This window comes from Aptenodytes forsteri, unplaced genomic scaffold, assembly GCF_000699145.1.
Source record: "Aptenodytes forsteri isolate BGI_AS27 unplaced genomic scaffold, ASM69914v1 Scaffold54, whole genome shotgun sequence".
In the NCBI taxonomy this organism is placed as follows: Eukaryota; Metazoa; Chordata; class Aves; order Sphenisciformes; family Spheniscidae; genus Aptenodytes; species Aptenodytes forsteri.
In genome coordinates this window covers 6,844,758-6,860,375 of record NW_008796044.1, presented here as the reverse complement: position 1 = coordinate 6,860,375, position 15,618 = coordinate 6,844,758, and the positions used below count along the sequence as shown (strand labels likewise).

The window sequence follows — 15,618 nt, the reverse complement described above, 5'->3', positions numbered from 1 at the left end:
TGTGTGTGAGGAATGATTTGTAATGGGGATGGGCTTGGTATGTACTTGAGAGCAGTTTTAGTCTTTGTGCAGTCAGAGCATGCAAAAAAGGCTTTGATGAACTGTCAGCAGCAGGCGTGGGGCAAAAGGATTGGGGATGGTGTGGATTTCAGGAGAGGTTGCCAACAGGTGAATAATCTGAGAGGCATTTCAAGGTCCGTCATGTCGGTAAAGAGCCTGGATGGCTTCTAACCCTTCTCCTTTTTGGAAAGGGCTGTGACGGCAAGAGATGCTGCGCAGGGGGGGGGGGGGGAGGGGCCGCCGGCCCCCCCCCAGCAACTTCCACTAAAGCGCCTCCCTCCCGTGCCTTCCCCCCCCTCGCTACGCCGCTTCCCAAGTGAAACACCCCGCGGTCGGGGTCACCCCGCCAGCGCCGACCCGGCCTCCCTGCTCCGCTCCCGCACGAACAGGTGTCTCGCGTGGGCACTGGGGGGCACGAGTGAGCCGCGCTGCGCGGCCCGAGCCGGCGCTTCCCGGCCCCGGGGGACCGGCCCCGTGCCAGGGCGCTGGGCAGTGGCTGCGCTCCCTCTGCCAGCGAGAGCTGCGCGCCTCCGGTGGGAGGGAGGGAGGGAGGGAGAAGAGGGGTTACAGCTGCTGTGTCAGACCCCTCTGCTTTCAGTCGGGGGTGAGACCGAAGCGCTGCATCCCGGCCCCCGGCCCCGGGCAGGGGCTGGCTGGGTCGGGGCTGGGGAGGAGGGTGCCGCCGGCCAATCGGGGCACCCTTTGCTGAGACTTGGGGAGCCCCTGGGAGCTCACCCACTGTCAAGAGACCACTCGACTGCCAGGATGTGCAAAAGCAGGAGGTGAGCCGGGGCCACCTCTGGGCTGGAGCCGTGTCCCTCACTGACTGGGTGACATTTGGAAGTGGCTTGAGCCCCACGCTGGCTGCAAGGGTCAGCAGCATGGGACAATCCTGTCCTGTGTTACAGGTGCTGCCACAGTCCTTGGGGCAGCAACAGGTATCACTCTGCTGCAATGGCAATCACAGGAGGAGGTTTTGCAGGAGTTTATGCCCAGAGGTCTGTGAGTGACCGGAGCTTTATGCCTGAAAATCCCATTCCCTGTGGCACCGTGGCGTTAACCACCATCTGATTACTTTTTGGGGGGAGGGAGGGTCGGGATGGGACACTAAGGCAAAGGAAAGAGGAGCTGTAGGCAAGGTCTGCCATCTGCTCCGCTGAGGAGCCCTGGTGATGCTTCCCACTGCCCCACAGGGAGGCACAGCCCCAGCCTCCAGGGCCAGGCGTGAAGGTAAGCAGCTCCCCGGTGCTGTGCCTCTTGGCTGTGCAGCTCAAGGTGTGCACCTCCAGACAGGAAAGGAGCTGCAGCCGGCTCGGACCCACCAAGAAGGTTCACAAATGGAACTGGCGCTTGTTACGTGGAGTTTCCTTCTATGTGCAACTCCAGTGTCCGTATACTGGCCCAACGCAGAAAAACTAGGGAAAGAGAGGATGCCAGCATCCAGCATCCTCTCTTGTGGCGCAGTCCCTTGAAAATTGTGGAGAAATGCACACCCCAAGGCATCTTTGGGGGCCAGACAGCAAGGCCACTCACCCGCCTCCTGAGACGTGCAGTGATGGGGGCTATGGCCTGATTGCACTGGGGATGAGAACCACCAGTCCCACTCACTACTTCACTCACTAATGTATATCCATCTTTTGCCACCTTTATTTTGGACTGCCCTTCTCTTCCCCCACAGCCACTCTGAGTCAATGCGGGAAATGGATTGCAGAGGCTCATTTATTTTCCAAACACCCTACAGCGTGGAGTTTAACAGCCCCTCAATGGCCACAAAACAACAGCAACAAACCGGGCAATAGCAAAGCACTTCCCTTAAAAACAAACAAAGCAGTTTCAGAAAACTGCTGAGAGTTTGTTCAGCTGATAGTTCTTGCTCAGGCCCTGTGTGTGGCTCAGGACAGTCTGCTTCAGGGGAGGAGAGGCGCTTTCCCCTGCTGTTATTTACAGACTGGGGTTCGCGTGGCTTCCATGGCTGAAGTTACAGATTTCCTCCCCAAAAAAGGTATCCGAGATCACCAGCTGCTCTTCATAAACTGTGAATCAGGAACACCTGTGCCACAGCTTGCAATGGCCACAGTTCTCCCAGTGTTTGGCAGAATCTGTGCTACCTTCCACGTGCACGGCCGGATCCTGACTGCAGCTGGAGACACAGTGCTGTCACTCGGAGCAGTGGGGCAGGGCTGCCTCAATGCCTGCAGCACTGCCGGAGGCATGCAGCCGGAGGGAGCCTCAGCTCCGAAGCGGGCACGGGGACCTGTCCTTTCTGCTGGGCTGGGACCGGCAGCATCCTGCTGGCTCCGCTTCTGCATCCCAGGAGTGAGTCCCTGAAGCTCTGAGCTATGAAGGCTCTGCAGCATCGCCAAGTACCAGAATAGCTTTTCTTTTGTGAACTCCATCTGTAAAAACACCTTCTACGTTGCATATTTAATATGTGACTATTCCCCTGGCCTCATCCAAAAAATGCAGCACCAAAGATATCCCGCTGAAGGGAACTCTAGCTTTGGCAGCCACTCGGGAGCCCAGGGACAGGAGACTTGTAAATAAAGTGCATGGAAAAGGAATCCTACTGGCTCTGCTCAGGAAAATGTCTCCTTGTGGTCAAAAGACTATTTCAAATGGATTAAAGAGCATGGTATGCCCAGCTGCTTGCAGGTCCTTGGAGCAAGGTTGTAAGTATCAGATGAAGCTAAATTGACTGAAGAGGCTTTGCAGGGCTGGATGGGCAGGCGTGCTCAGCGTGCCCCGGGTATGGGTGTGAGCAGGGTGCAGTTCTTGGGAGCTGCAGCACCTCTCTCCAAGGGTCCTCGCACGCTATCGCAGCATGAGGCAACTCCCCAGGGAGGTTGCATCAGCCATGGAGCAATGAGTAATGGGGCAGTTTTGTGTCTGAACAGCAAGTCAGTAGAGAAGAAAAGTCTTGTTACCTGCAAGGATTATGACCTTCCTTCCCCTTTGGAATAGTATTGCCATAATTTTCTTTATAAGACTGTTTATGGAGAAAATTAGTTTTAGTTAGACTTTAGATGCATTTATGATCTCAGTGGGGTCATAAAGCCACAGCAGGAAATAAAACCAGTGCTGATAATCCCTGGGCACAGCCTGGTGCAAGATAGTGCAGATGAGATTACTGTCAGAGCGGCGGTTCCCACAGCCCTCTGCAATGGGAAATGACTTTACGTAAGCAGTTTCTGCTCAGAGCTGGGAGAGCTGTGAAAATGCCAAAGAGATACCTAGCAGTTTTTATGGGATGCCTTCCCTTGGAAAGGATAACCGAGGTGGCAATCTCCTTACCTCTCCTCTCCAGCCCAGAGCAGCTGGGATCTCGCTGGCAGTCCTTACACAGGCTGCTTGCCCAGATTTCGAGCCCATCAGCTCCAGCATCACCTTCCAGCCCACAAGTCAAACATCTCGGTGACCCAGCGTTCCTCTGTTCACCACAGATCGCCAAGGTAGCTCAAGGATAATTGCTATTTTTATATCAGTTCCTGTGAAGAGGGTTGTCAATGACACAGAGGAGAGACAAGGAAGGACAAATGGCACAGTCCAAGGTCAGCTTATAATCAGTGTCATGGGAGATCAGGCTGGCCTCTCACCACCTACATCTCCTGGTGGAGGCAGATGTGAGCAGGAAGGGACCACAACAACTGTGGGCCAATTCCCAGTGATGAAAGGCCCCTGCTAAGGGCAGAGGGCACTCTGCCCCCAGCACCCGACTGCAACAGCCTGAGTCCCCCCATTTGCCAAAGGGCCTCAACGTCTCAGCTGGGGGCTGACTCACCATGTCTACCACACAAGAGGACCTGCTGCTGCGTCCCGCTGCCAACAGGCTGCACCCCAGGGCATCTTGCGTGCCTGTCCCCTAAAGCTTCACCAGGAGCTGAGGAAATGCCATGCAGCTGAAAGCAAATGTTATCCCTCCTGGTAAGCAGCTCACCTGTTATTCTCCTTTTCCCTCTCCCCCCTGCCTTGCTGTGGATCTATAAATACTCCAGGAGTGTGATAAATAGAGGATTGCTGCTAAGGCTTTGTCAGCTGCAGTTGGAGCTGACTGTGCAACTGTTAATTATGCCTCAGCAGCAGCCAGACAGGTTTAAATCCTTTTGATGCTTTGAAATGCTCCCTCTGGGGAAGTTTAAGGAATAAAGGTTGTCGTGGCTGATGGGTATTTGCTTCCCCTTCTAGAAAGCGTAAAAGACACTGATTGCTGCATGGAGGGCTGTTCTCGCTCCCGTTGCCTGTTCCTGGAAACACACACTCTGTATAATGGCAAGAAGTTGCTTCTGCAGATCTCTAACTGCAATAAAGCAGTTAGTGTGCTGCCAGCACGTGCATAGAGTTTACCCATGTAAGCTTTCCCCAGCAGACAAAACTGAGTTGGAAAGAGAAAGCAGTGAGCTGCAGGCGATGGCACTGGATTTTCTGGAAAAAAAATAAAGGTTAGGGCCAACGTTAATGCCTCACTGGTGATAGCCTCGTGACAAAGGAATCAGCGGACAGTGGCTTGGGCTAACATAGTCCAGCTGCGGGTGAAAAGCTCCTGAGGGGTTCAGCACAATCCAGGGACTCTGCTGGGCCCCCTTCTCCCCCGACTCCCTGGAAGCTTGCCAGGCTGAGCTGTGTGGGTGTCTGTGTCTTCATCTACGAGCTTGCTGCTCTGGGTTGCTTTACGGGTTTGCTGTGCCATATTTCTACTTGTGTTTCTCAGAAGAAAGGCTTTACTCTGACACATTCATGGCAGCTTCCGAATTCTTCCACTGAGTGAGGGGCATGCACTTAAATCCTGGTCTAAAACATTCAAAGTCATTGGATAGCCACATCAGAAACCCTTCCTAAGCCACTGGATAAAAATCCCTTCCTTTTTCTGCCACTCACCCCTACCCTCAAGTACAAAGTGCCCTGGGTGCTGTGTGGATGCCCTGTGTAGAGGTATCATCACAGATGATGGATGATGCTCTGGCAATGTGAAAGAAAAATCCAAGCTGCAAACATCAGATGGTGATTACCGGCAAGTGTCTCCAAAGCTGTTTGCAGAGCTGGGGCAGAGCCAGCCCTGGAGCTGCAGGGCTTGGGCCCAGGCACCCTGCTCGAGCTGTGTGCTCAAGGGAAAGACAGGGAGAGGTAGGAGGACAGGTCTTCTTTGGTCCTGGCTGTTGCGTGAGCTGTGCCAAGTTTTTATTACATGCACCAAGTTTACTACTAACCTGAGCTCCACACATCTGGTTAATAAGTGCTTTCCACACTTATTCTCCTCTTAGAAGATTGCTCTGGGGCACTGTAAAGCACTGTAAAGTCCTTGTCATAAACAATAGTCTGCTTTCACAGATACTTCCTCCTGGACATAGTCTTCTTCCAGCTGTGATGACTGCAGGCCAAAGGCTGGGTGTGATTTCTGTTGTGCAATCAAATAAACGATGTTGTTGGCAGATGACGCTGCCTTCACTGAGCTGGCAGTGTACGCAAGTGTGGATACCCAGGCACACCAGCCCGCGTACACACTCATGCACATGCATTTACATGCCCAACCTTGTAGGTGTTCACCCAGGCACAACACTGCCACACAATTTCCAAGCCCCAGCTCTCTGACTCAGATTCCCTGTGCAGAGCTTTCAGCATGACCGGGCTGTGATAATTTGCCAGAAAAGCCTGGGGTCTTTTCCTGCTACAGCCACATGGAAAAGAGCCTCCAGCCCCCGTGTCTCCAAGTCCTTCTGCGACGTTTGGACCCTGCTATGAAGGCTGCACAGGTGGTGCAGCCTGGAGGTGAGAGCCTGGGGAAGGGGGCACGGGACCACAGCACACTGTTCCCTGCTCCATCCTTGGCAAGTCACTGAGCATCCAAACCCTCTTTGCCTTGAGTTCCTTCCCTCCCTCCACCTGCTGTAAAATGGAAGCGATGAGATTCGCATCCCTGAAGGGAGCTGCCCTGTCAAACCAGACAGCTTTGCAAGTGACATTTTTGGTAGCATTTCCAGATTTTCAATGGCCAGGAACAGCAAGGGGAAGAGACACAGCAACTTTTGAGATGCAAAATCCCCTATATTATTTGACTGGGAATGTGCTCAATTTGTTTTTTCCACAGTGAATCTAAGAGATGGGGCTTTTCTCAGTGATGTTCTTGTGAAAACAGGACGTTTTGGTCTTTTTTTAATGATACAGCTCAGTATCCTCAGTTTAATCAGCCACCCAGCACCCCTGGGAGCACTGGAGAAGCAGGGGTGACAGCTGTCCATCAGCAGCCGCTGGGCTCCCAAGAATCCTCTTCTCCCCTGCTTACAAAGAGCCTCTCCTCCAAAGGAGAGCACATTTACATTAACAGCATGAGTGGCACCTCTTATCTCGGCAGCACCTGGAGCGATAAGGGCAGTTGCATGAGTGATTAGCATTCATGTCTAAAGAAGCAGAGCAGCTTCCTGGAGAGGCTGAGAAATGCTTCCTCACGTCTAGCAGGGGAGCCGGCACTGGCAGCAGGCTCCCGCTTCCCATGTCCCAGCAGTGTCAAGCTGGGCAGCAGCTCTGAGGCTGCGACAATGTCTGGGGAGCAGCCATGTCCTCCAATTTTAGACACGCAATGGAAATTCATCTTCTCAAACCCTGCTGATCAAGACAGAGATGTTTCTCCAGAAATCAAGATGTTTCTCTAGAGAGGAGTTCAGAGCCCTTGGAGGGACCCTGTCTTTTCCCGTAGCTATAGAGGGGATCCAGGGGGACAAGTCTAATTTAGACATCCCCAGTGGGCGTCTAGGGAGTAAATAGTGCAAAGAGCCTGCCCACTCCCCGCAGGCATAATAACAACCTTTGTGTTACACAGCCCATGCTAGATGCTTTCCTGAGCACTGAACAACCTGGACAAACTAGCAGCTGACATGTGCAGGTAATTGTACCTACAAACTGGGAGATGGCCACTTTGGAAAGATAGACATGGGGAGAATCATCTCACCTCACTCAGGCTATGCAGAAGTAAATGGGAATGGTAGGATCCTGTGGCACTGATGAAGAGAGAGGACGGGAACTTCATCCTGCCTGAGACAGGTGCCAAAAGCAGAGAGGATAACTCATGGCTGGACATGCCCTGGGGATCCCAGCTCATTGCATAGCCCAGCTGGCTGCAGGCAGGGAGAGGGTGTCCTTGTACACCCTTGAAAGGGAAAGCTGCACCATCACCCCACCACCTGCACTGCTCCACCGGCAACGGTCACATCCTGGTTCCCATAGGGACCAATGCCACTCCAAAGGGAGAAGCTGCCAGCGCAGAAGGAAGAAGCAGGTGGAAAGACAGAGGTGGAATGAGCTGAAGAGGAAAATTACTCAGGGCAAAATTCTTGCAGTGTCCAGGATACTCACAAGTAGCAGTAGCTGCTGGTATCTATGATCTCCTACAAAATAGTGAAGTCAGCCCAGTGATTGGGAAATCTTTCTGCAATTGCTGGTTTGCTATTGAATTAGCTCTACTCTTTGCCCTTTTTTCATGCTTGCCTGGAGAGGAGTCGGGTGGAGTCAATTTCCTCCACTTTGTGTCTGATCATTTTCTGCCTTTTAATCAGCAAATCTATCAGGGAAGGGAGGCAGATCAAAGTGCCTCCATTTTACTCATCACTGCAAGCCCAGGGCCTCGTACTGCCCAGCCAAGGCTCTTTAGTGGCAAATAATGCTGCCCCCAGTCATTGCCCAGGAAACGACAATCCGCCCCACTCGCCTGGTGATGCTCCCTCCTAGTTACAAGCGGGTGCTCTGCTTCTTAACGTGTCGTTAGTCACTTAGAGGCTCACATCTCACTAGCTCTTAGGAGTGGGGAGAACAGCTCCGTAGTTCTTCCAGCTCCATGCAAGAATGATGACTCCAGCTAAAAACAGTCTCGCAGCTTCTTTTAAAGACGGCAGTTCCCTGGGCTGCAGCCTGACCTATGAGGAATGCTGAGATAAGTGCATGTACCGCTCGCTGCCCCGGCAGGCTGAGCTGCAGACACTGCTCTGCTGAAGACCTCAGCTGGGGATACTGCACCACCGACACAAAGTGCTGGGGCTGGGCTGGCCTTGGGAGGTGTCTTGGTTTGGCAACAAGCATCTCCTGAGGACCCAGATAGATAAGGGAGGTGCATGGTGCAGGTCCACCCAGCCCTGCCCTCCACCAGCGCAGGCAAGCCTGGCACAGCAAACCCCTCGTGGGAGCTTTTTGGAGGCCAGGGAGCAGCAGTGCTGGTGCCAGTGTGTGCATGGCATCCACACCGCTCCCTGTGTACCCTGCCCTGGCTTGAGTCGTCAAATGTCGCCACGTCCCCAGGGATTGTTTAGCAAAGAGGAAAGTAGTGTTGCCAGACCGTGGTGTGGGTTTGTCATGGCGGCCGTGGGCCAGGTCCCGGTTAGATACAGTGTGTTAGGGGAAGAGTAACCCACCGAGGAAAACCATTGATGTGACGGGAGGTTGGAAAAATAAAGGTCAGGGAGAATGAGGGAAGAGCAGAGCTCTGCTGGTCTAGCACAGCCAGAGCAGCTCCTGAGGAGGGGACACGCACTAGCTGGCCACCCGAGACATCCCAGCTATTAGCTAACGAACTGGCTCAGTTGCTGGCGACTATGATTTGAACAGTCCAAGCGGGGAAGCCTGTGCCAGCAGGACTGAGGAAAGTGAGGAGGGGGCAGGAGCGTAGGGGGGTGGACATGAACACAGACATGGACACGCACCGCAGCCTGGGGAGCACCGGGCTCCGTGCTGCCTTCTTGGCAGCCGCGATCTGGCTGGCTAATTAGTGCATGTTATCATGTCCTTTGAGAGTTTGAAGTACTTGTTAGTAATAATAATAAAAACAACGATAATAGTCAAGATTAAAAACAATTAAGGAAGCAAACCGTAGAGGAGATTGGATGCTCAACTGCATGGATAACCCAGGGGACTCCCCCAGGGTCCTCCCCCAGGGACAAGGCTAATGTTACAAGGAGATGGTCATGGTCCACCTGAGCGGGACAAGGATTTGGAGATATTTCAGAAGCGCCACCAAACCTCCTATTGCTGATATATTGTTATTGTCTCCTCCTTTGCAGGCTGCTTGCCCAAGAATACCTCAATTTCAATGAAAAGACAGCAGAGGAGAGTTGACAAGCAGACTCCTGACCATGGGGACCTTATTACTGGGGCTGGAGAAGCCAGTGAGCACCTCCATGCTGGTAGCTCTGCTTGCTCTGAGTGTGGCGATCAGTAGGTGCCAGCTTGCCATCATCCGTGGGGGTGACAGATGTGTCACGCTGGCACAAAGTGGGGGATATTGGAAGAGGTGAATGATGGCCCAAATAATCTGCAGCTGGTATCAAATCAAGCTGCAGAGGCAAATGATGTTCCACAGAGGGCCTAAGGCAGAGGTTGGTGTTGGGAGCACAGCTAAATGATGGGGTTTCTGAATTTTTTTATCTAGCCATAATATAGGTCTCAGAAACTTGGAGGGAAACTCTTTTCCTTGGTGCTGTCATCACTGAAAAAAAAGTGAGGAGTATAAATTGTTTTTCAACACACCCCTAACATTGTAATCCCGGTTTCTAGCAGCTGTCAGGCATGCGGCATAGGGATGGCGAGGGCAGGGTCTCAGCTCAGGCAGGAAGGAGGTGACACGGTGTTATCGTGATGGGCAAAATAGGAGCAGAGAGAGCTTTGTGTCCACCTGTCTGGCAGCAAGGAAAACCTCCCAGATTCTTGGCCTTTGGGAAAGTAAGAAAAAGCTCAAAGCAGGGCAGGAAGATGGAAAAGAGAGAGAGCTGGCAAGGCAGGGAGAGGAACTGAAATGAGCTTCATTACTTGGTCTAAAAAAACTTGAGACATGGACGATGTGAACTTAGAGGGTGAGTGTTAAGCTGGACTCCAGTTCCAGCTGCACTGGAGCCGCTCTGGTCATCTGCTGCCCTTGGCATCTACAGCAAAATCCTGCAGTTTTGTCAGGTCTTGCAGTTTTGGGGCTCTTTGGTGGGTGTCTGAACAGCCCCAGCTCCTGGGAATCACTGAAGTCTGTGAAGATAGCTGTTGCATCTTTAAAAAAAGTATATAGCCTACATAGTTATGGAAAAAAGCACAGAAAAGGTGCCTAAAGGCTGAAAAAAGAGAGTTCAACAAGAAGAAAAGACGTCTTTTATTTTCTTTCTTTCTTCAGTGACTGAGAAGTGTGTTTCAGCAGGTACAATTGTGGTTTCTTTATAAAGCAGAGACAAGATTAAATGTATTGTAAAATACATGCCAAGCCAGACAGCAGCTGAGACTCACAAAGCAGGTAATGGATAATAGATACTAAAGTTCAATAAAGCAAAGGAGAAATAACAGCGGTGAATGCTGACATCTCAAAGTTGTTTCCATTTCAAACCATCCTTGCCAAGGAATCTGTTCATCACTTTTCTATCTTACGCTAATTTATTTTTTTTGAAGAAAAGAAAATTTAATTGAATCTTTGAACTTCCAGCAAATCCTCTCTTCCAAACCAATATTTACTCTAAATGCAACAGTTGGCAGTGCCGAGTGTCCCCTGCCACCACTGCTCTGCTCTGTGAGCGAGTGGGTAGCGTGCGGGCACAGGGCAGCTTGTGGGGGACAGGCTCATGCAGGGACGGGGCTGCTCTGCTTGGTGTGTGCTGGTGGGAGGGCACCTGGGCATGGAAGAAGATTCACTGTGGGTATTTAAGTCTGGAGAGTATTTGTTTTGAGATGCAGTAGTATGCCAAAACTAAATTAAAAAGACAAAATCAAGGCAGGTAAATGTTGTCCCGGTTGCGGTGATGTGCCGAGGGGACCATGGGCTCGCCAGCCACTGGATGGCATTGTTGTTTCACACAGATAAAAGCTGTCGAGGCTGCCCTAGCCCGTGGCTTGGAGCTGCTGCAGGAGGCTGAGCACCAATTTTCGAGATACTCTGTGGTTCCTCTAACCATGATATGAAGGTGGTCGTGGCCTGAGTGACACTGCGCATTGGCAGATCTGCCATTGCAGGGCAGAGGGCATTGGGAAAAGCCTGATCTGCACCATGCTCAGCTGCCCCCATAGATGCCACCGCTGCGACCAGGCTGGCTTCAGCTCCCTGCCTGCAGAGACCAGCTGGAGGCTGAGCACAGACTGCCCTGACCAGAGGCACTGAGTGGGGATTGCCCTTCGATGGGGCAGCCAAGGGTGACAGAGGGTGCAACCTTCCTGTGTGCCCTTTGCTATCCTGGTGCAGACTGAAGGGAGCTAACGCCACTGCTGAAGCACCCTCAGTGTGGTGCGTTTGGGAAGAGGGAGGACTTGAGATTTGGGAGGTGAGCAGCCATGGCTTAGGTCAATCAAAGGTTAGGGGCTGGTGGTGTTCACATGAGATGTTGCAGACACACTGGAGCCCCTCTGTGTTTACCCAGGTCCCGCACTCACTTCATACCACCCTTCCTTCCACCCCGACCCGTCCAGGCCACTGTGCCTTGAAAGCAATGGGGTCATTACTCTCCATGGTCCGCTCACGGGAAGGGAACATCTCGTCCTTTGCCGTGGGGAAGAGGCAGCTCAGCCAGTGTGGAGGGAAGAGCCCAGCAGGTGGGAAGGTCCCTGCAGCAGATGATGCTGAGCAGGCAACATTTGAAGGCAAGGAGACTTGCTGCTCTCATACCTTCACGTGCAGACTGGGAGAAATGAATATTTGAAAAGAAAATGTTAGACTGGAAGGCTCGATGCTTTGTTGGTGGGATGAGCTCCTAAGAGCGCTTCCTTGGAGCGTGTAGGCAGCCCTGCTGCTAATACTGCTTTTTAACTACCTGCATAAGCAGCTCCTGCCTCTCTGACTAAGACATATACCTGTTTATAGGCTCTTAGAGCTGTCAAGATCTCCACATCTAGTGCAAGCACTGCTGAAGGAAACAGGAACATTAGTGCGTATTAAAGCATTAGCTTCAGGAGAAGCCCCTGGGAGCGCCTATGCGTTTATGTGAGCAGGGAAGGACTGTTCCCTGCTTCTTTCCACAAAAGGAGTAGAAAGCATCAGCTGAAATAGGCATGTGGTACACTCCAGATACACAAAAGGGCTCTTCAAACAAGGAGTAATTAATGCAGGAACCCCTTGCTGCCAGATGCCAAAAACATGTTCATAATGCAGCAGGAGGAATTAATGGAAGAACAATTAATTGAGGCAGCAGTGTCCTCTCTGGCTAAGGGACTTGTTTAACCGCAGATCACTGGAGGCTTGGAGAGTGTCCCCGGGATGCAGTGTGCTTGCCTGAGCCTACATGCCAAACTCCCTCTTAACCTCTTCCTTAGGTATCCACTAGTAGTCACTATAGAGATAATGTACGGGATTAGATGGACCACCTGTATTCTGCAAGCACTACAATAACTGGGCTGAATACTGCTGGGATGCTTTAGGCTGCTGGGGCTAGACCATAGGCAGCCATTTCTTTCTTTTCTTCTATTTTTCCTTTTTTTTTTCGCCCTAGAAACTGTGTTCACACAAATAACTCACTGTGTGTGGCCTCAAAGAGGAAGCACAGCAGCTGCTGCTGGTGAAACGTGACTTCCTCTTGCCAAGCCCTTCCACCCCTGTGCCCGGCCTGGCCTATCGTGCCCGTTATTTAGCTTAAAATATCTGCTGTGTTTGGGAAGCTGCGTAATTAATTTCCCTTCAAGGCTGTGTGAATGTTGCAGTGTATTTTGCCAAAACCAGCATGGAAACTGCAGAAAGGAGAAGTGAAAATGGCTGAAGGTTAAATGTGGCACAACAGGTAAGTTAAATTTGGGTGGGGAATTTCTGGTATTTGTTTCTTGGAAGTGAAAATACTTAATTGTCTTCTGCATTTATTAGACCCCAGGCTAGTTCTGCAAATCCCAACCGTGGCTTTCAGTCCTAGTCACGGAGAAGGACTAGCCACGTGTCCGTCTTGTCAAAGCCCAGGCGAAACATATGTGTAACACAGCCCTGAGATGGGGAGCTCTAGTTTAACTTTTGTTGTGCTGAGCTGCTGCAAGTCACCGAGTGTTACCCTGGAAATATAAAACCAATCACCATCGTGATTGAAAATAAACATTCTGGGAAGTGCCAGCCATCGTGGCTGCTAGTGCTCAGGAGGCTGGCCATGGGCTCAGGCACTTACTGCACTTGGGAAAACATTGGCTGTAACTGTGTGCTAATCGAGCATGCAATTGCCAGAGAGGGTTTGCAAACTGCCTGCAGGCTCCAGTCTGTTCTCCTCTCTTTGAACAGCTCTGAATAAAGAAGTGTCCTTCTTTTTTCTTTTGTTTTTGAAGATTTTTGATGGGGAATTAATAGTCAGAAATAATGTTGCTCCACTAAGTAAAGAACTGAGGAAATAGGTTTTCCATCTCCAAGAGGGGCCTCAATTTTCCTTCCTGGGTAGCTGAGGGCACCCCAGAGCAGCGCCAGGCTGCTGGCTCCCCTCTCCGCTGGGACCAGCCTCCTGCTTGCTAAATGGCCGTGACTCCCGTCTCAGGGCTGTCCTGAGTCGACCTGGCTGTGTTTCTGAGGCTGTGCAGCGTGGCATCGGCATGCAATGCCCCAAACACCACTGCCACTGTTCACGCAGCTCCAGCAGCACCAGGGAAACTCAGTGGGAAAAGCCACAGTGGCAGCCCACGGTTTCCGGCACAGAGCAGTGGGTGAAGGCTCCCCAAAGGCCAAGGAGTGGGAAGGAAAAAGTCACTCTCCAGGTTTATTTTTGTTTGTGTTTTAATAGTAGGGCTGCTCACAAGTGGAATCGTCTACATGCTGCCATGGAAACAGCAGCCTTGGTCCCCAGCGTGGTTCGCAGCCATCTGCAAGGGAACAATTGTTGGCCTGTTTGTGGAAAATCATCCGGGGTGGTGCCGGGCGGCGTGCGGCTGGCCAAGGGGAAGCCACACTGAGACACGACAGGACGTGCTTGTCACACTGAATAATGGGACATACAAATGCCCGCAGACAGGATCGGCAACGTCCTGTCTGGAGAAAACCTGACGTGCAAAACCAGTGTGAATCAAATTGGTTTGAATAAGCGTTTGATTCCCAGGGGCTGCAGCACTTTGCATGTGATGCTCACAGGCATTCACGCTGCCGGCTTTTCGGTTCGTGTGAACGCTGGGATCTCTGTGCAAGCAGAGGTCTGTGTGTGCAAAGAAAAGTCTTCTGAGAGGCAATGGCGTGAGACCGCCTAGCAGGCTGCTGCTGCTGTGAAGCTGAATTTCGACCGCTCTGGGGTGGGAAACGGAGCCAGGTTAACTTTCTCCATATGAACAGTTTGACTGAACGCACCGGACTTACAAAGCTCTTGGCATGAAGCATGTGCAGAAGACTGAGCATCAGTCAGCATTTGCCAAATCAGCTGGGGAACCCACTCCTGGCTTTACTCAACCCTGTGCTGGGCTTCAAATCTGTGAAGAGCAGGTTCTGTTCCCAGGCAGCTGCCCCACCTGAAAAGAGATGTACATGAAAAACAAATGCACATGAGAAATGGCAGAGAACCGCTCGATCCACACTAACATCCTCCCTGCTTGGGCAGGACTGCTAAACCTGGGATTGCTCTGCTAGCTCATGACCTAAATGTGCTGGGACATGCTCTGATGTCATGAGTGTACGTTGTTGAGATCTCACGCTGATGCCACATGGAAAGCCACCGGAGAGCCCTGCCAGAGGAAGGTGTCCTTCCTCCTCTAGGAATGGGTGAGGGTGTGACCTGCCAGCTGCTGGCAGAGGCTGGCTCTGCCCTCCACCCTTCAGAGGTCCTTCAGCACCATCGGTACCCAGCCCTGGGCAGACTTGGATTTCTTCATCCTTGGGATCTGCCTGGAAGGCCAGCACAGAGACTCAGGACTTTGCCTGAAACATCCACGGAGGGGCTGATTTCTCCTTCCTGGCAGAAAGAGGAGCTCAAACAGCCTTCTAACGTGTGTGCATTGAACCTGCCGAGCTGAGCTTGCACCCCCGCAGTCCTCCCCTCACCACCCTGGCAGCGGAGCACAGCCCTGCCTGAGCCCTGCCTGAGCCCTGCCTGACACAGCTGGCAGTCATTCATTCGAGCTAGCTCATGAAACCCCTTCATTTCTGCTTGTCCCCCTGTTTTGAGCTCATTTTCCTCTTAGATCCCCATGACTGCACTTTACATGTGTGAACGTTCAGGGGGAAAGATTTTGAAGTTTCTAGGCTCAGATGCCAGAAGAGAAGACACTTGCTTTCTGGGAGAATTTGCAGTGGTTAACCTGAGTGCAAACATCTCATTCAGCATGTTTGAGATGAACCAAGCAAAGAGGGGAAAAATTACTTCATTTTAATCTACTTCGTCTTCAAAAATATTTAATAAAAGAGGGAACATAAATTCAGGGGGGCTTGTGGGCATCCTGAGAGCAGAAAAAGAGGTAAAATTAATCTTATCAATAATCCATGATGAATGATTCACTCAGCTCTTTTATTCACAGTTGCATATAGTTATCCTTATTCACTCGGAGATGCAGTACTCATGGAAATATATACAGACTCATATGCATATAAATTATTGTATTGGGTTTGTGTGGCAAGGTTTTGGTAGTGGGGTGGCTACAGGGGTGGCTTCTGTGAGAAGCTGCTAGAAGCTTCCCCACGTCTGA

General features: G+C 51.6%; 1 protein-coding gene across 1 annotated transcript in view; it reads left to right on the top strand.

Annotated features, from left to right (window-relative positions):
- The first annotated feature begins 201 nt into the window (after positions 1–201).
- HTR4 (5-hydroxytryptamine receptor 4) overlaps positions 202–15,618 on the top strand; it is a 175,177-nt gene continuing 159,760 nt past the window's right edge. Inside the window, exon 1 of the mRNA XM_019473769.1 lies at positions 202–207. Coding sequence (XP_019329314.1) covers positions 202–207 — 6 coding nt within the window. The remainder of the gene's footprint in view (positions 208–15,618) is intronic.